At 42.9% G+C, this 23405-nt stretch overlaps 2 protein-coding genes across 2 annotated transcripts in view; one reads left to right on the top strand and one right to left on the bottom strand.

Moving 5' to 3' along the window:
- trabd2a (TraB domain containing 2A) overlaps nucleotides 1–10074 on the top strand; it is a 45909-nt gene extending 35835 nt beyond the window's left edge. The window contains exons 5-7 of the mRNA XM_068753094.1: nucleotides 4452–4542; nucleotides 7093–7356; nucleotides 9876–10074. Coding sequence (XP_068609195.1) covers nucleotides 4452–4542; nucleotides 7093–7356; nucleotides 9876–10074 — 554 coding nt within the window. The remainder of the gene's footprint in view (nucleotides 1–4451; nucleotides 4543–7092; nucleotides 7357–9875) is intronic.
- A 10529-nt stretch (nucleotides 10075–20603) lies between these two features.
- The window catches only part of LOC137908139 (ankyrin-1-like), a 44706-nt gene continuing 41904 nt past the window's right edge, over nucleotides 20604–23405 (bottom strand). Inside the window, exons 39-42 of the mRNA XM_068752492.1 lie at nucleotides 21758–22400; nucleotides 21542–21671; nucleotides 21040–21111; nucleotides 20604–20672 (exon numbers count right to left, since the gene is read on the bottom strand). Of these exons, the coding sequence (XP_068608593.1) occupies nucleotides 20604–20672; nucleotides 21040–21111; nucleotides 21542–21671; nucleotides 21758–22400 (914 nt within the window). The remainder of the gene's footprint in view (nucleotides 20673–21039; nucleotides 21112–21541; nucleotides 21672–21757; nucleotides 22401–23405) is intronic.

The following is a 23405-nucleotide window of genomic DNA, read 5'->3' as shown; positions in this document are numbered from 1 at the left end:
GCTCTGTTAGCAGCTCGGCAACCAAAGTAGTCATTTTCCAATAAAATCTCTGCCTGGTTAGCGCCGCTGATGTCATAGAAGTGTCAACTCCTTCAGTTCAGTCCATTACTTAGTATCGACAATAGTTTGAATAGCTTCAGTCCTTTTCTTTTTTTAGTACTATAATTCATGCATGATTGATATTCACAAAAAACACATTTGCACAAGCATATTAAGCCTAAACATGTAAAGAATTTTCAGATGGCATTTATGTCCTTGGCAAGAAAAGTTACTTCCAGGAAGCAACAAAATAAAGTTTTTAAACTGCAGCTTTCTGTAGTCTTCAGAGAGGCATGTAGTCTTTACTATCATCAGTTCCTCCTGGTAATGATGGCGACCAGGTCTCAGCTTTCTAGTGTGGGACATAAACAGATAGTAAAGGCAGGGGCAGGACGGCCTGCATCGATTATTGTAATGTTATGAGAACTACTGCTCGGGTCCTACTTACAAGATCTAATGTAAAAATGAATGTCAATGTAAAAGGAATTCTATTTAAGACTTAGCATTTGTTCCTATAATTGGAGCTGCCTTTTTATTCATCTAATCTGGAGTTCCTCTTGACTGAGTGCAGGTTTTACTCAAGTTAAATGCAAAGTAAAAGGAGCTGCAGATGTTTTACATTCAAGCCGCTAACTCCATCACTAGAACTATTCTGTTGTGCGAATAACAGGCAGGTGAGGATAACTATCTTCCTGTAATGACTGAAATTTATTGTGACCAAAGCAGGCATTAATGATATGGTTGGATATGAACGCATCAGCAACCACTTGTAACCCTGTTTGAGCAAATATATAGATGGAGATAAACAGTGATGTTTTTTTTAACAGTATAACAAACAATTGTGTAGACATATCTAATCTGTAAATTGTTGCATGGTTAATGGTTTTATTACCTTATTATTTTAAGTTAAAGGGTGCTTTCCCCCAATTTGAACAAATGCCTCAATCTTTTCCAAAGTGTATGCAAATGTTTTTGGAACCACATCAACGCGACTTGGGCCACGGGACCTTAACACCGGCTTGTATATCCAGTCTTAAGAACACAAACTTCATTCATTCGTTTATTTTCCTTCTGCTTTTCCGCTTTGCGGGTCACGGGTGTTGCTGGAGCCTATCCCAGTTTGCCATGGGTGAAAGGTGTGGAACACCCCGGATGCGTCGCCACACAGACAATTAACCAATTAACCAATTCACATAAACTGCATGTTATTGGCGGTGGGAGGAAACCGGAGAACCCGGAAAGAACCCAGGCAGGCACGGGGAGAATCCGGCACCTTCTACGCCACCGTGTCGCCACAGCACACTTTATCCGATGCATGTTTTATATTAATTTCAGCATCTATAATGAATGGTTCCACCTAAAATGTCGTATTCGACATACAGAGAGACCACCGCCACCAGATCATCAGACGCTGTTATGGGTTGTTACTGCAGCCCTCACTTCAGAGGAGAAGCTTGTAAAATGTCTGTAACTTTGTACAACCGTGACATGAGATCATCTGCGACCTTCTAACTAAGTGGTCCCATTTAAGAGTTTTGCTGCACGTTATGTTCGCTGTGAATGAGAGCTTTCAGGTCCGCCCCTGGACTTTATCTCTACCATCTGCCCTCTCTCGGTGCTGTTGGGTCCTCACACAGTTGACATATTGTGCATTAAGACACATCGTATTGGCCCATTTTATAGATTTAAAATGTATGAAATTGGCCTGAATAAATAATCTGAGGAAATACATGTCAGATGTCACCCCAGCAGTGTGCCGCTTAAGCGGAGGTTTGGAGGCGAACATCGGCTTCCAGCGGGAGCCAAAATGAACACGACTCCACTGGAACCTAGAGTAACGCTGAAATGACATGTTGTTGGCCTCATGGTGGAAAAATAATAACCTCCGGATGAAACCGGTCACGACAAATGTATAGACACGTAGAGGAGAAGAAAGCCAGCGTTCACAGAACAAGAATTGCAACCGTCCAGAGCAGCGCAATATTTTGATTTAGATTTTTCTCAAATCTCTTTATTTTTTCTCTTTGAGATTCTTGTCACAATCCGCCTGATATATTTAAGCCTCGGAGTTCACATCAGTTGCTAATAAATTCAGGCCCTTTAACCTAAATATTCAGCCTCTTTCTGGGTGATCAATCACTTTTTATCAAAAATGTGTGCATTTAGTTTTTTGTTTGCGACCCCATGACTTCGGTTGACCAGCGGGATGCAGATTATTCTTACGGCGTGTTAGGACAGCTGTAAATGAAAACGGACTTCATGTGAAATGCTTTGGCGGGTTTTTTTGCTTTTAATACGGTATACACTTCTTCAAAGAAAAACTGCTCCAAAAATAAATCCTCTCAAACACAAGTCATCCATTTTGTGGAACCAGTTTACTCGATTCCATCTGTAAATTTTAGAATTTCAATATTGCCAATTACGTTCAGCCTGCTGCAAGATGGAAAACATGTTTGGATCAAATCCACTTTAAAAAACAACTACTTTTTCTGTGATTTTCCAGAATCCATAAATCCATTTTTAAACATGAAATAAAAAAAGTAATTAAAGTTTGTTTCTTTTTGACTATCCAGTCATTAGCACGTGAGAGGATTTTTGTTTTTGGTTCGGCTCTTCAAACAGGCTCTCAGCACCCCCAAACTCATTGAAGCCTTTGGGGACATGTCAGAATTGATGGCTTACCTCCTATTAGAATTTGCGTATTTGTATGTGTGCGCGTCCCTTTGAAGGTTTTGAAGTCCGCCCACCCTTCTCTGGCCTTTCATTGTGCTGAACAGCTCCATTTGTCCCACCTTAATCCCCTGACGTAAACTCACATAAATCACATGGAGCTGTTTCTAAATGTGGGCAGGCTTGAAAACTGTGGCCGTCTCCTTGTCCCGCTCTGGTTTCAACTCCCATTGAGCGTTTTAGAGCTGCTGGGTGTTCATTGAACTCACCACCTGTATTGATAGTGATTTCAGCTCAAAGTAAGATATATGTATGTATCTGTCATGTTGGAACTGTTTGCTGTTCTCACGCAGGAGCCTTCAGATGATGCAGAGAGCTACCTTGCATAGAGCGCCTATACTTTCATGCTATTTAACATGCCAGAGAAAGAATGCAAAATATGCCTGGATGTCTTACAATTTGCAACTGGTTGTATTTTCCAGGAAGATAACCAGGATTCTTTTAGGGTTAATATTACCCACAATCCTCCTTGCAGTGTGAGATAAAGTCCCATCATCTGAGCCACTGAATTCCAACAACTTATAAGATAAAGGACACAGGAATGCAACTAAGTATTGCATGTAGAAGCAACTACTTTGTTAGCGAAGCTGTAGTATGTGCTAGAAGTAAAAAGTATGTGATTTACAAGCCTATCTTCATCCCTCTTCCTCTCTTTGAGGTTGATCAGACTAAATTAATGGAGTTATTAAAGTCTAAACCTTTTCAATTGTTGACAATACACTTTCCATACTTGTTACCTACACGGATTATTGATCCCTTATTAGTTCTAGAGATGGGACAGCATCATGCACCCATAGTGCATCGGGGCTGGCCCCTCTCCATCCCGGGCTCGGGGCCAGATTAAAGTGCCGGTGCTCATTGTTGACTCCGCTCTGTGGTGCCACGGCTGAGCTGGCCCAGACAATGGACCCCGGCTCCCCCTTGTCAGAGCGAGGGGAAGAATGGAGACCTCTTGACATGGCAACCTGAAGCCTAACTGCCCCCACTTCACGTCGCAGAAAGGGTCAGAGCAAGAATGAAAGGAAGAGGGGCAGAACAGAGATAGGGATGAAGGTGAAAGGAGAAAAGAAAGTGGAGGCGGAAGAAAGGAGCCGGTTTTAATCGAGTACAGAGGAAGAGAGATAATGATGTGATGATAAGTTAATCAATTTTATCCATGAAAAGGAGAGGTAACAAGGTTCAGAGAAAGCAAGAGCTTGAAAACATTCAGGAGGTGGGGCAAATAGAAAAATATATGAGCATCTCAGGAATGGGACCGTGTACTATTCTTCCATCCGCAGGGATCCCACACATTAACTGCCATTATTGATTTTTGATTTAAAAATCACTGTCAATAAGCCACCTTTTTGCTTTCTTGACACAGAGCTGAAACTAGAGATTAATTAACGAACATATATAGACCGAAACCTTATGATCAAAGCAAAACACAAAATTAGAACTACTTTTGGAAACTACAAAACCCAAATGACATGAGTGTCCGTCATTTGTTCTCCCTCTCAGAGCTCATGTTGTGTGAATGTGTCATTGTTGCAGTACCGAACAGATCTCACTTATTTCGTCTTTATCACACGTAGTCTTGGAAACCAACAGTTCTGATCCTCTGAACCTGAAAAGGATAGGAAACATTTCTCAAATTAACTTTCAGCAGAGGTCAACGTTATCCTTGTTTTTGTGGGTTTCAGGACATTTTCTCGGCAACAACACGGTCATCGATGTGCTTCGTCGCCAGGGATACGAGGTGGAGCACACTCCTGCTGGGCAGCCCATAAACAGGTACATTTACTGCTAGAATGCCATTAAGCAAACGCATCCATCATCACGTGACGCGTGGAACTGCGCTGCATTTGTTATTGCAGCACAGCATGTAACCAAATCAATGCTTCCTTTTAAATCACAATAATAATTTTATTTAGATTTTTCTTAAATTAAACCCTGAACCTTTTTCTCTTTTCACGGGTTGCACAGCGAAAAATCTCACATCCCATACAACGCTGCATAAAATCAGCTGAATCTGCAAGAGACCAAACTCTAAACCAAAGTTCTGGTAGAATTTGTCATAATGAAAAACATCCAGTCATCTTAGTTGGATTTACTGTACAAGTTACACATGGACAAAGATCTGTAGCCAATATTTTGAACGGATTTTTTTGTCGGCGTAAGAGAGAACTATTGGTCTGTTTCATTTATTGATGATAATTTTCCACAAAAGTAGAGAAATATCTGAAATGACAGGCAAAAAAAATATCAGAGAATGTGAGAAATACTGAAATTACAGCCAGAGAATATTAGATTCCCCCCCGTAGTTGTCGCCCATTATGTTCTTCCGAAAGCAGAAGTCTGTAAAACTCAAAGGTCCATATTTTATCACTTAAATGGGTGTAAGGTTTCATGTCCCGGCCACAGGATACAGGCCAACTGCTGCCTCATCGCCCTGACAGAAATATATTTCTCTCAGCCTTTTCACTGACTGGGAATGAGAAATTGTTTTCCAAGTAAGCACAACTCCATAGTTGGTCTGTGTTCATTTAAAGACCCAAAACAGATGTCGAAGTCCGACTTCAGCTCTTGTGAGGAACGAGCGTTCTGCAATTGATCAGGCGCTGCACTCGCTCGTTGTCTGTTGAAGGATTCTCCGATTTTTGAGGTCGCGCTCTACCGAAATGTGTTTCTTTTATCACCTCATTAAGGAGTTTGTCAGCGTAATCAATGATTTTGCGCTGTGACATAATTAGCGTTTGATATATTTGCCCGTAATGAGGAGCTACCCTTGAAGAAGGAGCTCCTGCTGGTGTGGGAGGCAAATGATCTACTGGAGTCAGAGTTCTGTTGATGTCAGGAATCGGAATTCATTTAATTTAACTTTACGCACCAAGGCTTTAAACTTTTAACGTTTACCAATTTTATTTTATTTTAATTTTGAATGAATTTTATGCAATGTAATCACATCATAATCAGACTGAGACTTTATCAGAGCTGCATTATTCACATAATAACTCTTCATCTGCTTAAAGACAGGACAGTCTGTCGCTATGAAGCAGTTTCACGATCTGATAGGAGTCGCACCGGCAACCTTTCAGCAAGGTGGCCAACTTTCCTCTACCCTGCTGTTGTACCAAATGGGTGTAATTATTATTGACAGGCTTCTGTCAGTGTGAGTTTGTCTGGGCAGATGCACCTGTTGCTCTCCTCGCAAAGCAGCGTTAGCGACACCATAGCTCTCTGCTGCTACCGCCAGGAGCTGGAGCTGCTGCCGGCGCTGACATTTAAGCGTGGAGGCTGGGAAGGCGGAGACGTTCACCGGTTCACCGGTTCGAGTCCCAGCCCAAACGAAATGTGGAGTGTGGACTGGTGGCTGGAAAGGGGCCAGTCTACCTCCAGAGCACTGCCGAGGTGCCCTTAAGCAAGGCACAGTCCCTCCCAAACTACTCCGGTTACGCCGATCCTGGCGGCGCCTTCACCCTTTTCCCTCTCCGCATGCTAGGGCCCCTGCATGTGTGGTTGTATCAAGGGGCCCGTTGTACTAGGGCATAAATATAATTTCGTTGTGTGCTTGCAGTGTAACAATGACATAAATAAAATAACGCTTTAAGATCAACTTTAAGTACCGCACTTCAAACTATCCGAGCAATCGCAGCCGCAATGTCATCTGAGATGTTCTGCAAAGCTCAAATAAGTAAAAGCATTGAACAAACAGCTATGAACATTTTCTAAATTATTCTGTTGTCAACATGTTCAAAACGTTTGTGAAAAGGAGCCTGACGAGTTCTAGCTGAGTGACCGAGCTGCAGTCGTGGATGTTTAACTAAATGGCGAGTCGAGGAGTGGCGTGCAGCGCTGGGATGGCTGTAGGGATCTTAAATTGAGATTTTTGGGGGGATTTGGGAGGGAAAAGTATGCTCACGATTCTTTCTTTTCATCGGGAGCTTGTATTTTTCTTCTTCCATGTCCACCATGTAGATCACAGTGCAGATAAAGCTGACAACATCCCCAGCAGCCACAAAGTGTTGTTGAAAAGGCTGACAGAGCAGAGCTCAGGCCTCCTGCTGTGAGGCATGGCACGCTGCGGGTGGCTATCTCACTGTGAATCTATGTTGTGTGTGTGTGTGGGGGGGGGGGAGTGAATGGTGGCGTGAAGCCGCATCCACCACACAAACCGTGTTTGCCGTGAAGTTATGAGCTGATTTCCTCATGCGTGGTGACGGTTCAAGGATGCGGACCTCATTAGAGACGGCCAGCAGCTCATCCGGAGCTACGATGAGGTTTTACTCGCTAACATTATATTATATATAAAAAAAAAAAACTAATTGTCTTCTGTCCAACCAGGAGATCATCAACCAGACCTGCTCCACCAGAGTTCGATGACGAGTCCCTTCTCCTGGAGCCTTTCCTGCACGAGCTCCCCCACAAAGGGGACGATCAGGGACGTTCCCTGGACGAGGATTTGCTGCCTCACATGCTCCTGCCGCCCGACAGCCTGGAGCTGCTGGAGAAAGCAGAGAGGAAAATGCTCAAGAAAAGGAGGAGGAACAAGCAAAAGAAGCAGCGGCACCGGCATTTTAACGACCTCTGGGTTCGCATTGAGGAGAGGTGAGACGAGCGAGGGAGATGTCTTCATCTGTCCTCAGTGTCTCTCTCCTTTTCCTGTGAAAATGCAATGAAGACACTTCACGCCACAGGTGGAGAGAAGAGCGAGGCGTACGGGAAGAAAACGACGTGATGGGGGGGAAATTGGAATTGTGTAATGCAGTCTTTCCTCCCGTCTGTGGACTGAAGCTGACACTTCCTGGCGTGGCGCTGCAGGCTCAAACAGCCAACGTATCACATCACCATGATCGTCGTGCAGTCTGCGCACAATTCAGCACACAAACATAAACATGCAGTTCAATATGAGTTCAGGCTAGTTCCGACTTATAGAAGTGTCTTGGATGCGAAAATAGCAGCCTGGGAATTCCTACCAAGGATCCGGTTCTGGTCTCATGCTAGCTCCAGGCAGGGAATAACCGGACAACGAAACAAGCTCACCTTTCAAACTGAAGAGGAGACCGCTGCACAAGGTGCGGTCGGTTCAGGCTGAAACCTGCCTTCCTCTGTTACAAGAATACAATTTTAAATTACCGGTATTATAAATATGATTGTGCATGTGCACACAAAAGACTTCATCCAGCGCTGTCCCAGGTCAGTGAGGGGATAATCAGATAAACCAGAAGGAGTGAAACACTTTGGTTTTCATTACTAAGATGAGCCTGAAATTACCGGCTGTCCCTCCATGTGGACGTCTTTCCTGTCATTCTGGGTTCTGATCGTAGTACCTCCATTTCCATCTTGATAATATCCACAATCCAGATCCGAGCTGGATGAAATTTGCTGTTAGGATAGACGTCCCCACCCTACATGATTGTGTCAAATTCTAGAAACATCGGTCAATAATCAACCGAGAAATTGAGGAACAAATATTGACGCTCCATTGATTGCAATGTTTCAAAAGATCCAAAGTGATCCCAAATCCAGGATCTCTTCTGGATCATCACAAAAATTCCATCTGTTCCTGGTAACATTCACAACATTTCCTGCTAATTTCATCAAGATCAGTCTAACTTATTGAGTTATATTGCTAACAGATAAACGCTGGCAAAAAAAAAAGATAACTGCTGCAATCTCATTATAGTCCTCGAAAGTTATACAGATATTTGTGCAGCTTGGCAATCAAGCTTTAAAAACATTTGGGATTAGAAAAAGGTTTTGGATCAAGAGAAGTTTGCCGATTTGGAAATGAGCAGCGATGTACTCTTGAGCTTGCATTTCTTTAACACACATAGCATTATTCATTTTTCCATGTACAGTGTGCTCCATTCCAAATTATGGAAGGAAAAGTCCAACCCTGTAGAGCCTGTTCTCGTGAACAGAGGGGGTTTGTGAACGTTTGTGTACATTATGTCTGCAGAAATGTTTTCGCTCTGTGAGAGCCGTCATTTGGAGCTGAAGGGAAACAGACTGTGCACACGATACGAAATGTACGCCGCACACGTCATTGTATATTTTAACGTCTGAAAAGGTGGCGGAGTATAAGAGAACGATGGAGATGGAGAGAAAGTGTGCAAAGAGCAAGGTGCAACACCTGGTTTCCCTAAATCGAAATAAACCTCGTCCTCTGAACTTTTTTAAAAAATATTCACTCATAGAAATATTCAAATACAGACCCGGCGGATTAAAAGCTGCTGCTTTGTATAAAATAATTTTCCATTAAGATGCGTTTTAAGAGTAAAGCCAAAAACTGCAATCAGTCTTCCAGATTTCCTGGAGTCCTGGAAATATGAGTTGAGGTTATTTGAAATGGTGGAAACACTTGATTTGAATCTGATGACAAGTTCTCGTTGGATTCTGTAGAGAGGATGTTTTGGCATGTTTGGAAAAATGCGGTGCCATCTTTAAGGAAATGACTCAGTGGAGCTTCTCACTGGTATCTATGTCTGGATGCTTATTTGTGCGGTGTTTTCTCTCATCCATCGTTGGCTCTAGCGCGGAATATCTTGGCCATCTCATTTCATATGGGTGGTTCACTGTCTGAGCTTTTCCAAAACCATCACTCCATCAGCCAGGAGTATGCAGTCTAACTATACTCTCATTCATCCGCAGACAAATGAGAGAAAACTCAGAGGCGAATAATCCAGCTCCACTTTTTTTACTTGTGATAAATGAGTTCCTACTTGTCTTCATGTTGCACTTGTCAAAATAGCTTTCCCAGTAGAATGGAAAACCAGTAAAAAAAATGTTTTTAAATCACATTTCTTTAATTTGGAAGTTATAGAGTTGTGTCACGGCGCTGCTGCAGCCAACTTGCTATCCAGAGGCCGTAACTTCAGGAACTGCTGCGTTTGTTTTGTTTGGCCTTTCCCGCGCAGTCTCCGCATAAAACAGGAGAGCCGACATTATTTAATTGCCAGACTTTTTAGAAAAGGGATGGAAAAACAGACGTAAAGCCAGCCAATCAGTAGCAAGCAGGATATATAATATTAGGAGATGAAGTACAATCAGGCAGACTGGCGGTTTTTATTTATTGGCTGATCAGTCCGAGAGCTTCACCTTCAAACATCTTATTTTCTCCGCAGTGCCATCGTCCAGTCTCCGCCTCCTCCACTGGTCCGCATCATCAACGGCTACATCACGGTGCAGCCCGACAGAGTCCACAGCCAGCCCAACTACCATCACGCATCTTCATCATCATCCCCCTCCTCGTGCTCTCCATCTTCACTCATCTTCCTCTGCATGTGGCTCGCAGCCCAGACGTGGAATCTGGTCCTCCAATAGAAAACGATTACAGCTGTAAAAAAAACAATCCGCCTCCATGATGAACTCTGACCTATTGATGTGCCGTCAATTGTACATCATGATGATGCTTACAAAGATGAGAGGCTGTCAGTTCACATACGGTTAGGTTTTGTCTGTTTTACACACTCACACACACATCAACAGGTCACATCAGGGAATACAGTAGGAGGTATTATGGGATAACCTTCTCATTGCACAACAGGTTTTATGAGGTCATTCACGCCGCTGAGAATATGAGATCTCACTGCCTTCATGAGATAACTGTGTCCTGTGTGTCTGCGTGACAGAGTCTGTGTGTGTGTGTGTGTGTGACACCTACAGTTTATCAGCTCTTAAGACATCCTCCTTCCTTCCGCCCATCCACCGTCCAGCCAGCCGATCAGGTGTTCCTCCCAAATCTTAATTTATTCTTCCATTTCAGAAGAATCTGTGTAACATGGCATTGAAGCCTACTGCCAGGGGGGAATTGTGCATATTGTTTTTAAATGTCGAAATATTATAGATGTATTTTAGAATTATACAAATGAAACTTATCAGAAGTTTTCTTGTTGTTTATATAAATATATAAATAGAAATGCAGTATATTTTTTGTAACCACCGTGGCCTGTCTGTCGGGTGTCTCACTGAAAGGAGACTTTTGAAAGGGATTTGATTGTTTTGTTTTGTACTTCATATGTTTCAGTGTTATCGCTTGCTTTTCTGTATGCCTCTGCTGAAAGGACTCGTAATGGGCTTTTTTGGGGGGGGGCTTTTTTTTAAACATATAGAGATTATTTGTTTAATTTATTTAACTGCTCTAGTTTTTGTTTTTGGGCATATGAAACAGTGACGTTTGTTTTTCTATTTCTTTGCAGTCACTATAATGTTTAAATGCATTACTTCAAATGTTCTCAACAAGTGCAAACGATAGTGATGATAATTCAGTTTAATGACATGAGGCTGAAACACCGAGACCACATGCAGCGTAGTGCTTTAAGTCTTCTATGGGGTGACATGCTTGTAATAGTTACTATGACAACAATAAAATATTTATTTAGACTGAATATAATTGTACCGCTCATGCTTGGTGGGACTATCTGCGCTTTATATCATTAAATGTTTATTTTTGTTTGTATGAAGCATTCAGTGTTTTTTTTTTTCATTCATTATTTTTGAAAGTTTCCCAAGTGGGATATTTTCAAACCTTAACTATAAAGATCATTTAAAGCTCCAATAATCAATAATTACTATATGGTAGATCAAACGTCTATGTTCGACTTTTTTTTATATATATAATACAGTAATATATAGTATAATAAATAAATAATACAAATGGAATTAACAAAAAAACATAGATAATTAATTTTAAAATAGTAACAATGAAACATGTGTCCATCCTCCATTTACATGGGATGGAAGAATAAAACGATTTTTTTACAAAATATGTATTTATTTTTGTTAATATTTTCCCACAAGATAATGCATCAGAAGATGCTGGTCAATGAAGTAACAAGTATTTTGTTGTACAAGTGTTTGTCTGTCCGAAACTCAGTGTCGCGCGTGGAGCGTGGAAACACACATCAGGTTTGTTTTAAAAACAGCAACAAAAAAATACAAATGAAAAAACATGTTCCCATCAGATCAGAGGAGGCTGTGAGTCTGCATCACATCACAAGATGGAATATGAGGGACACACGCACATGCACCCTTCTGCCCTGACTCGGGGTTCACTTCGTGTTTATTCAAGGTCAATGCGCTGTGATAAGAGCGCCATTAAGAGGCCGTTTGATGTGTGCATGTGGTCTGCTGGTGCATGCGTGTCGCTCCTGCAGGAAACAAACAGGAAACCGGAGCGAGGCGACTCTTTAGATGTTCAGGAAATGAGAGCTAATTGATTCGATATATCAGCAGCAACAGAAATCTAATGGACCTGTTAGTTTGCGCTATGATTTGGGAGCGACCGCGTGTCAACCCAGTTCAGAGGGTTCGTGGAATGAGCTATGTCTTCAATTTGAACACAGGAAATACATGATTTAGCAGAATAAATGAGTTCTGAGATGTAAGAGGTTTGATCCACGAGGTGCTCACACAGATTAGAGTGACCGCTGCTCATTAAATCCGGTGACGTAACTTCAAAGCCGCGATACATTTATTTTATTGTGATTAATTTTGGATTTAATTGATTTCCTGTTATAAGGACAAAACGATTGAACCATTCTTCTCTGATCTTGGTGTTCCTTTCATTTGGACTTAGCCATCGGCTTCATCAGCAAATCAATTAAATCCCGATGATCGATGATGATACAATAAAATAAATGTATTGATTATTCTGTCTTTTTGTATACGCCTTCTAACTGGGGCCAGAGTGCAAATTTCGTTCCTTTCATGAAAATGTTGGAATGACAATAAAATTCCTAGATTGATGTGCCAACGTGCGCAACTGAACGGGCGTCACATCTGTAAATTGCGCTGTGTTATTGTGTGCTAAAAAAGAAAACGAACACATGCAAGGCATATTTCCATGCTGGAGTCATAAACTGCACACACACACACACACAAACACACACACATACACACACACATTAAACATACAAACTGCATGTGACTCCGAAAAAGATTTGTCCTTGGCTCCGTTAAGACAACAAACGTTGCGGGTTTCTCAGACAAAAAACAAACAAAGGTGCAGGACACTCCTCTAATTACCTCCCGTTGAATGCCTTTTGCTGACAGATGTTACGGCTCATTTGCTATCAGAAACACTGCATGGAAAAACTCGACAAGTCAAACCGAGGCCTACCAGCCCGTGAGACCAAGATCAGGATGCAGAGTCAAAATCCCAATGATTCGAACAGGCGTCCTGGAGGTGAGTCTGGATCCAGGTGCTCAGAGGACATGGCAGACGTTCAATTAAGTGAAGGGAAGTACATTTCAGCTCGCATCTGCGCGCCATGTGCCCAAAAACATGCGTACGCACAGCGCTATTCTTGAATGATCTCTTTAATATGATGGAGCCGCTGACAGATGCGACATTTCCTATGTTTCCATGGGCGCAAGCTTTTTTATTTTCGGACCTGTTGCTACATGAGCTTGTGGGATTTTACTTTCATTATCCTCTCGTTCATTGCAGAATCATTAAATAAATATGCTCTTGACAGACGCCCCCGCTCTTTAAAATACGATCAATAATAATAATGAAAAAAAAAAGTGGGCCTTAAGAAAACACCGCACCGGACTGGAGGTGGGGTTGCCAGATCGGACCAAGTGGTGAACCTGCAGGAATTGAAAGCAGATGTCCACGCAGACGTCTGTTTCCTGTGGAGCGCAGAACCGGACACAATCAAAGCCACGGCGTTGGAAATGTTATGTAGTTGAAGTCATCTTAATAATTCTGGAATAGCTGTCAGGTCATTGCGACGTCATTGGAGCCGCGTGGCCAGTGGTGATCCATCAATGCATTTTGCTCCTGTTTGAACGTGCTGACGTCACTTCACCACTAATCCTCACACTTTTCTATCACAAGGAAACAGAATAGATCTCACCAATTTAATATTAATCCATTCAAACATTCTCAATCGGAGATGCTTTCATTCAGCCGTGCATCGCAGGCGTCTCCAGAATCACTTTGCGATTGTTAAAACAAGCGCAGCATGCTGGTGTTTATCTCATGAAGTACTTCACAGTCTAACTCAAATAAACCAGAGGGGCTTGCTGGGGCTGTTAAGGCTGCCTATCAGCCGGTGCGTTGACTGGGACCAGTGCGGCTCAAGCTCTGCTGATGGACTCTTCTGTATATAGAGCAAATCTCCTTGGGGCCATGTTAAATGTGTTATCTGTAACGGATGGGGTACTTAAGAACGTGACGTCATCAGGGTTATTTGACTAGTGTTCTGTAAAAAATATTGAAGGGAATATTTGATTTTTTTTTTTCTGTGTGTAATGTGCAAGAATTTGCGAACCCCGACCCCCTCCCTGAGTAAGAACGCAATATGAAAGCGAATTAAAATAAAGGATGCCTGCGTTTCGTGAATAATAAACTGCCCCCCCCCAGTCAGGAATAATAACAGCTCAGTGGGACGCCTGGATGCAGCAGGAATAAAATGTCTGCAATGCAAAAGTCCACCTTCTATAAGGGTGTGATGTTATCCTCCTCATTCCCTCTTTTGCTGATAGAGAGTTTAACATTTCAAAACTAAAAAATGTTTCATCAACACCTGCAAGATAAGAGCTGATGTCAGGAAAAGCAAAAACCTGCCCATCGTTGGAACAAGCTGGAATGAGGTGCAGCAAGGGTAAGAATTCATTCTCCAAAGAGTAACCAAATCCCGGCCCCCCCACTGTGCGAGGCATTTACATCTTCAGTGAGCTGAAGTACATTTTTCTCAGGCGTAGCGGGCCTCACGTCGACGCTTGAAGGAATGATCTGAGCAGCTGTGTCACCCTTGTGCTCGTGTAAATCACTCCAGCAAGTGTCCGAGACTAAAACATTGTCTACGTGTCTCTCTGTGTCTCTCAGGCTGTTGACTGTCAGCACATAAACAAATGAACCACTTGTGTGCCGGCGCTGCACCACAGGGTGTCACTCAGCCGCTGCCCGGGTCAATGGATCCCTTTCACAGCATCTGTTTTTTTGGGTTGCGCTATTGACAGAAGGAAGCCCACACCGGGAGCTTGAACTTCAAATCTTAACCCGCATAAACACCCACATGTGCACCAAAGCTCGCAGGAAAACAGGGCTCACAACGCGGCAGGGCATTACAAGTGTAACACGGTGTAGAGCTGGCGTGATGGCGTCCATTTTCATCCTGAATTCCAAACTGACATTCACCTACAGAGCAGAGGGATGAGGTTTTAATTCAGATGTGATTCCACACACTTATTTGTTTCTTTCATTGTCTTTTAATGGATTCTGATTAAGTAGACTATAACTGGATTTGGCCAAGAAAGATTTGATTATATTTTACCAGATAAAAAAAACAACAACAAAAAACAAAACTAGAAAAGCACTCAGAGAGCGCAGACCTCTGCCGAGCAGCTCATCCCCCTCCTAATTAAATTTACACCATCCACATGGTGATCTGGATCATCATCAAAAGGTTCGAAATTGTTCTTTTCAAGTTTATACAGGAACCATGAAAAGTAAAAGTGAATCGGAGTTTCCTGACCTCATTCCGGATCCAATCCGGATGAAATTCAGTGGTGAGACAGAGGTCCCGACTCCCCACCCTACATGACTGTGTCAAATTCCATAAACATAATCAACCGAGATAATGAGGAACAAATTTCAAAACTCAATTTTTACGGCAATGTTACCGAAAAATTCAAAGTGATCCAGAATTCAGGCTCTCTTCTGGATCATCCCCAAAATGTAATCAATTGTTCCTGGTAAGAGTCCCAACATTTACTGAAAATTTCATCCAGATGAACATTTTGAGTTATCTTTGTTAGCAAACAGAATTAAAGTATCCAGCTGTGGTGACGGCGATATGTAATGCTCCATCACAATCCTGACCCTGTTGCTAATACAATAGCTGAGATAAAGTTCTTGCATGCAAATTTCAATTCTCAAAGGGAAGCAGTAATGATTAGGCAGAAATAGATCTGGATGTGCCCCTATGGAAATATATATATTGATGATAAACACTTGCTTCAAAATGTAAATAATATAAATAAATAAAAAGAGCAGTGCCTTTTTCATATTTCATATTCTTAATGTGAGGTCACAACCATTCAGAATAATCTTCTGTTAGTAATAAAATAGTTTGGAATTCTAGCCAGAAAACAAAGATGAGCAGCGATTCACACACGAATACATCACAAAAATGTACTGATGGTTCGATTCAGACACAATGATTATGTGTCAAATGCAAACAGCCTGTGGGAAAGGACACATATTGGGGATCAATATTTTCCATTATTTCATGTACCAGAACTGCAAATCATTATGCAAGGAATCTAATTTATGGACTTAATCCATTTGATCAGTAAATAAACCAGTGGTCTGGTTTATCTGGCATTTCATGGGACTTCAGAGGCCAAAAATGCTGCATCCATATCGCGTGCACTGCTGCCCTCTACTGGTGGGATGTGGTACAGTCAGGAGCCACATTTGCATATATTCTGCTTGCTGCTACACCTGCTTTCATTAACCTGCCAAGTCAACCCCTGCTGCCTTCTCAACAGAAGATAAATTCTGATGCTGTCCTCTACCTATCAAAGTGTAAAAAAACCCACTAGTGGGATCTATTTGGGTCAAATTGTGGGTGGCTGATGATTGTCTCCCCTTTTCTCGCTCGCTTCTCGTACATATATATGAAACGAAACACTGACCTTGCAATGAATTTCTAGTATAAATGTCACATGAATCGATCAGGTCTATTAGCCGAGTCAGCAAAATTTCACATTTGTCTCATACGAAAAGGAGAAACTTACATGTTTTCTATCAATATATCGTTTATAGAAGGTGATGTTTCCAACACTAAACAATACTAAACGGGAATTTACATGAAGTTAAACGGAACCACTGGTCCTTAGCTACATTTTTCCTGCGATGAAATCCATGATAGGTGCAAGTAATATATTTTTTTCTTACAAAAATACACACATTTATGCCACATCTTTATTCATTTTTGTAAATGGTTTGAGCTGGTGTACAGGGTAAGATGATCTATATACATATCTTCATGGCAGAATGATTCTGATTGAAAGGCTTGTATATATATTCACATTTGTTTGTCCTCTCTCCAAGGAAATGCAAAAGAAAAGAAAACAAGTGTTCACAGCTACGAAGCCTCTACATTCCCCATGATGTGGGCGTTGGCCTAGTCTAGATAACTCTGAAAGAACATCCATAACAACTCTATGAGGGTGCATAGCATTCTAATTAAATAGATTTTTGTCATATATTTATACATATATTTGAATAAAAACAAATATTTTTTGTGCATGTGCGCAGTTGCATTCCTTAAGATATAGTAATATGATATTGCATTTACATTGTCATGTATCCATCCCAAAGGAGTATAGGTGATTTATATTCGTCGCGATGGTTGAAATGTTGCAATACTCTTTAAAACACATCATTGTCGGTTACACGTCCTCTCAAGCAACTTTAAACGGTCCTCTCTTCTTCAACAAGATTCAACTAACAGGTCCCACACACACACACACACACATTATGGTGGAGTTAAATTAATCATAGTGCCATGGTTTACTGACTAGATTAAGACTATTTCCATGACAACAAATCTACTTCACGTATAATTTTCTTGAAATAATAAAGTGAATGTTTGACTTTCTAACTAAATTAATCAACTGGATTAATATTACAGTTATAATCCTTGAGATTTCCCCCCTTTGTGACGTAATGACGTCTGCAGTTGCTGCTCTTAAACAGGCATTCAGACGACACCAAAGTCAAAGTCAGGATTTGACAAACCGAGTTCTCCGGTGAAATTTTATATTAAATACACGTTGCATTATCAACAAAGAAAATGAATTCCTCAAGTTTAAATATTTGTGTAATATATAATTTCTGTACTGTCTCCTGCATAATAATGTACCGGTAAGTTGTTTTCCTCGTACATATTTAATGTCAACTCTTGACATGTCAGAAATACTGATTGAATATCGTCTTTCACATTATTTATTCAACAAATGTTTGTCAAAAATGGCATATATAGTTTGATGTGGTAAAAATCTAAAACAAGATTTTCGTTAAAATGTTTCTAAAGTTAACAGAGCTAACATTCATCTTGTGCTGATACAGAATAAGATGAGTCACATTAGAGACCGGGGGAGTCAGAGGTTTGCATCAATCGAAAGGTGCATGAGTTTACTTACACACAGTAAAAGTAGCGAGTGTGTGTGTGTCTGTGTGTGTCTGTGTGTGTCCTGACTGGATTCACAGATAAGATTTAAGACCTTGACTTTATGAGAAAAGCTGCTTTGGTAAGATTACAGAGCATGTTCAAAAAAAGAAAGTCAAATAAAAACCAATGGTCAAATAAAACACTGTATGGACTGTGTTATATCAGCAGCCCACAGGAAACGTAGGAGTTTATCCGTTAAACAAAACTGTCACTTTGCCTCTCTGGGAGCCGAGTGGCTATTGACCACAAACACACACACACACTCACACACAAACTTGTCGTTCCGCTTCACGAAGTCCCACCAAACACCCCTCATGCACCCCCCCCCCCCCCCCCCCCCATCCCACCCTCAGGTCTCGCCCTGAACTCCTTTTTTTTTGTCCGGCGCTCGTCTTTGGAGAGGAGGAACATAAAAACATTATTGATTCTGACAGCGCAGAACTGAAAACCTGAGTGGAGTAACAGCGGAAAACATGTGATATGTAATCAGAAACATGTGCTGTGTCAGTGGAGGCCATCATGTGCACTGACAGGGAATGGAAAATGTGCGTTTTGTGCAACGTGTAATTAAACTGTCCATTCATTCAGTCGGTGTCTCACTCATTCAGGCTACAGTAGCGTTTACAGTACTTAAACTTTGTATTCTGATTTTCGGGGGGGGGAAAGTGCGCTACTATGAAATGACCCCTTCATAGTGCTGCAGCCGGGAATCTGCATACAGCGAGAGTTTTGGGCGATGGGAGCGACGTTAAACTAACGGTCAGCTGGTTTGTGCCACACTGACCGTTCACATATCCTGGTTTACATTTTGCTACGTTTGGTGCTCTAGAGCAAATAATCCCTCCCACTGCTACAGCCGAGTCACCCAATCTTGCATCGGTTAGTCGTCTTTGAATCGTTTCCATTAAGACAAATGGAGCCCGGTGCCTGATCCGAGTTCGGTCAGGCCCACTTTTAGATTCGGTGCTCTCGTTAAGTGTTATTGCTGTAGCTGTCTCCCCCCCCCCCCCCCCCCCCTCCGACACCCTAAAACGTAATGATGCAATGTGCTTCTGATCGTTTGTGTGCATTCTTCTGTCTGCAGATATGAACATTTGCGTGTCTTCACAATTCACGAGTCTGGGGTCAATGTTAAGACACTCACAGTGCTGCCTCGCCGTCTTGTCACAATCACATGTTTGTCGTACATCACGCTACCGTTTTTGGTGCTTCGGGAATCGATCTTCAGTCGACTGGGCGCACCAAAGTTTGACAGTGAGGCTCTGCATCCGTGGCAGACAGATCAAGAGGGAGCACACAAAGACTTCCTCAGCGTGTTCAACACTGAAGGAAGACTTTACTGCATATTGACTGATGCTACTGATGAAGGCTGTGAGTCAAGGTGACATGCGCTACTAAAGGAATAATGGAAGAAGGTCGAAAAAGGAAGAAAATGTTGACCTTGATGTTGCAGTGCGATCAAGCAACCCAAACGTTCCAGAGAAAACATTCCGCGTTGTCTGAAAATGCCACCCCCCCCCCCCCACCCCCACCCTAGGGAAACACGAGGGGTGACAGAGCTTCAGCTCCCTACCACAGGTGGACGATTCTTTGAACCAAGGCGGACAGTTTTAAAAGAACGGATAACAAGAGACGATCCACGAAGGAAAACACGCCAGTGCACACGGACAGCAACGCAGGGCTGGGCAAGGATGCTGAGCTCGCCGCGACGTCACAGGGGAAGCAGGCCGAACGCGAGGCGGCGCTCAGCCGGAAGCAGGAAACATGCGATAGAGAAGAAGACACGCACACACATACACGCACTGACAACATGTCCACGTAGCATAGAGTGCATATATCCTCTTTGAGAATAGAAGGGGAAGTGGTCCAGTTAGAGAAGCGTTGGCAGGCTCAGCTGAAGCTTAGCAAGTTTACAAAACCATCCATTGAGGGACTGGTTTTTTGTTTTTGGGCTCTAGTGTTACTGGACTTCGTTGGTTCGTCTGTCCGGGTGGAGTTGGGCGGGATACAGTCCTCAAATCGTCCTGCCGCCAAGTTATGGGTCAGCCCCATACCTCGTACCCCTTCGGTTTGTGGATAATGACAGTTCAAAAGGTCAAAGGGCATGCACCAGCAGTCATCATGCGTTTACAGTTCACAGGAAGCACTTTTTGTCGCTTTTTTTTCTTGGTTGTTTACTGACATGTTAAAAAAACAAAAACAAAAACATCATGCCTTAGTTTAGTTGATCATTTTCTTTACAAATGTTATAAAACTACAAGTTGAGCTGAGTTCCCCTTTTTTTTCTGCAGCGGTCCATGGTCAGACGTGGAGGATGGTTCTGTTTGTCATTTTTGTAGTCTTTTTTTCACTCTCTCTCTCCTCCCTTGCTCATTTTCCTCTGCTGTCTGGTTGTGTTTTTGTGGGGGATGTTGCTTCCCTAGAAAACAGAGACATCATTAAGATACAAAACACTGTCGTTCCCCCCCGGAACTCTATGATCAGTCGAATGAATGCTGCGACTAGGGTTCTAATGAAGAACATGAATGGTGCAGAACCTGACACCTGAGCTCTAACAAATTCTTATACGCTTCCATACAGGATTCCTTTCTATCCAAGCACTGGGATGCACAAGTACTTGTTGGGTGTCCCGTACCTGGAGGACTGGGTAGTATGTATATTTCAGTGTTTAACTCTCCGTTGACTGGTGCGTTGCACTGACTGAGCACCCTTCCTCACATCCGACACCACCTGGAGCAAGGAGGGAGGGAATAGGGAAGGAAATAATACTCGGACTCGGACCAGTTAACTCCTGAAGCCCTTGCATGTATCCAGAAACAAGAAGCTAACTCATCTGTTCACCGGCAAGCAAATGAGGCTAGAAGCTGTACCCGAAAAACCGATTTGAATGAATAAACCAGACTGGAAGACATTTTCAAACATCTTGCCAGTGATGGGAACAGATTAATTTTTTTGCCGTGTTGGGTACAAAGTGCATTTGAACAACATTGAATGGGGTCTTCTGTTGTTTTCTCTGCCTTTGACCAGTCTGTGTGATGAATCAAATGTAAAAATGCTACCTGAATATTGAGAGCTGATAATGAAATCATGCACTCACCTTTCGAGCAAGCGCGTTTCCGCGCTCAGAAACAAACTGTGTCTCGGTAGCACACTCCCCTTTCTCCTCTCTCTGCACACATACAACACAATTTATGAATACAAATTCACACCGTGCACATATTGGTGCACTAAAAATAAAATAACTAAAAGCATTGGGAATGGCCCATGTGTTGCACCACACAACACATGATTCTGGTCTGGTTCTGACTCCATCCGAATAATCAATTTTGATGATTCAGTTGTTGCATGAGACTAAAATCTGTTGAGTAGCACAGGATTGATTTATTTTTGAATCAAATGGCTCCTTCCCATTTTAGAATAAAAAAAAGATACAGGGATGGAAGGCACAGGAAGCGGCGCTTGGTCGGCGCGGCAACCTGACCTGACCCAGCCTCAGCTGCTGTTCCCAAGCATGTTGTGAGAAGCCCATCCCCCTGCCAAAGGCCTGCAAGTCCTGCAGGTGCCCACGCAGCAAAAAAAGAGTAAACCGTGCCACACACCGGATTCAGCCGAGCCTCCTGGGCCGCGTGCAAGCTGGGCACGTCGTGTCCCGATGATACGGAGCCCACCCAGCCCTGCAGGGAGTCCTTGTCTGGCAGGTAGGGCTGAAATGCTCCGCCTCCAACAATCCTGGACAGAAGAAACAGTAGAATAAAATCAAAGGCAAAGATAAAGAAAGAAAAGAAATGATGACTGAGTGTTCCTGTTTTGATTACCGGTTTTCTCCATTATGATCTGCAGCCCGACTTAGTCCCGACACCTCACACCGCTGGCCGTACACTTGCTGACCTGCAACAACAGAAACCCCTTCCACTGAACCCAGGCCTACACCGCCACCTCCTACTTTCTTTCCTCTTCCTGTGGCGAGAGCTTCCCCTCTCCTGCCATCTGACCTCTGACCTCCCAGCTGCCCGTTCAGGTTGACCTTGGGGACGGCGCCACTGGCCCTCACTCTGTCTCTTTCTGCCAGCACAGTTTCAAGCTCTTCAGGTGCCTCCTCCTCTACCTCCGCTTCATCCTCCTCCTCTTCTAGCTCCATGATGGAGCCGCTGGCCCCGCTGGCCCCGCTGCTTGGACGACCCAAGCTGCACGGAAGGGAGAGCGTGGCGCCTTCCGAGTCGTCAGCCCGGCTGCTGCCCTCCAGTGACGAGTCCTCCACAGTAACCAGCGAGGGGCTGACCCCTGCTGGCCACACCTGAAGATCTGACATCTCCATTAATGTGTCTTCTTCAGTAGTAGCAATAGGGGCGCACTCCAGGCTGGAAACTTCCTGCCAGTAAGGTTCGGTGCTCAGCGGAGAGGGTAAGCTGTACTGCATAGAGGCTGGGGACAGCAGCTCCTCCTGCACAAGCCCATAACCTGGAGGGTAGACAGGGGCGAGACAAGAGAAAGACTAACACCAGGCAGGCACAGCCAGAGGGAGGACAGGGAGGTGGTGGAACAACTGTTTCTCCAAATCATGAGGAAACAGTGGTGAACAGCCCTGTCCCAATGCGGCAGGAAATACTTAAAAAGTCCACAAATGAAAGATTCAGATATCCTTCAGTCAATTTCAATAGTATGAAAGGGAACATATATAAACTATTAAGGTAGAACACAAGAACAATAACCACCTTTTATTATGAAATCAAATTCCCTCATCTTTATAACGGTGGATATTTGGACTGATTTCCTTTATTCCACTTCAATTTATTTTCATTGGGACATGGCAGTAAGAGTGAGGCGAGGGTGTATTGTCCATTGTCTGTGAATGGTACAGGGTTCGAGTAAATCCTTGAAAAGCAGAAAAAAACAAACATGCGAGTCTGGACTTTTACAGTCTACTGATTGTGGGGTTGGCACGATATAAAACAAGCATCCCAGAAAAGGGTTTGCAGCTGAAGCTCCTAAGGGTCTGACATTTTTGTATTTCCATTTAGCCAATTAGTATATTATAAAAGAAGCCTTATATATTTGAAAGTCTCTAATTTTCCTGCGACATCCCTGCTGCTGCGATACACCACCTGCGATAAAATGTCCGTCCTATCGTACCAACCCGTGTTCCTGAGTGGGATTCAGCAGCGTCCTGAAGATTCTGCAGAGGAAAATGCAAATCGTTCTTGCATCTCCGTGGAGTTGGAGGTCAAAGTCATGCATCGTGTGTCAGCACCCCGAGCATCCAAATAAATGTCACCCCACCAGCCACTCTCACTCTCTCACACACACACACACACTCTGCACCTACCACAAAACAAAATAAAAAAGATTTTGCTGGACAATGAATGCAATAAAGTAAAGTGCACACTGGTTTCAACAATATTTTTCTACATTGATTTAATTGCCAAGATGTTGCAAAGTAGCAAAATATGAAAACACACAGAAGCG

Source organism: Brachionichthys hirsutus, chromosome 19 (assembly GCF_040956055.1).
Source record: "Brachionichthys hirsutus isolate HB-005 chromosome 19, CSIRO-AGI_Bhir_v1, whole genome shotgun sequence".
Lineage (NCBI taxonomy): Eukaryota > Metazoa > Chordata > Actinopteri > Lophiiformes > Brachionichthyidae > Brachionichthys > Brachionichthys hirsutus.
The sequence above is the reverse complement of the archived record's forward strand: the minus strand, read 5'-3'. Positions and strand labels throughout refer to the sequence as shown.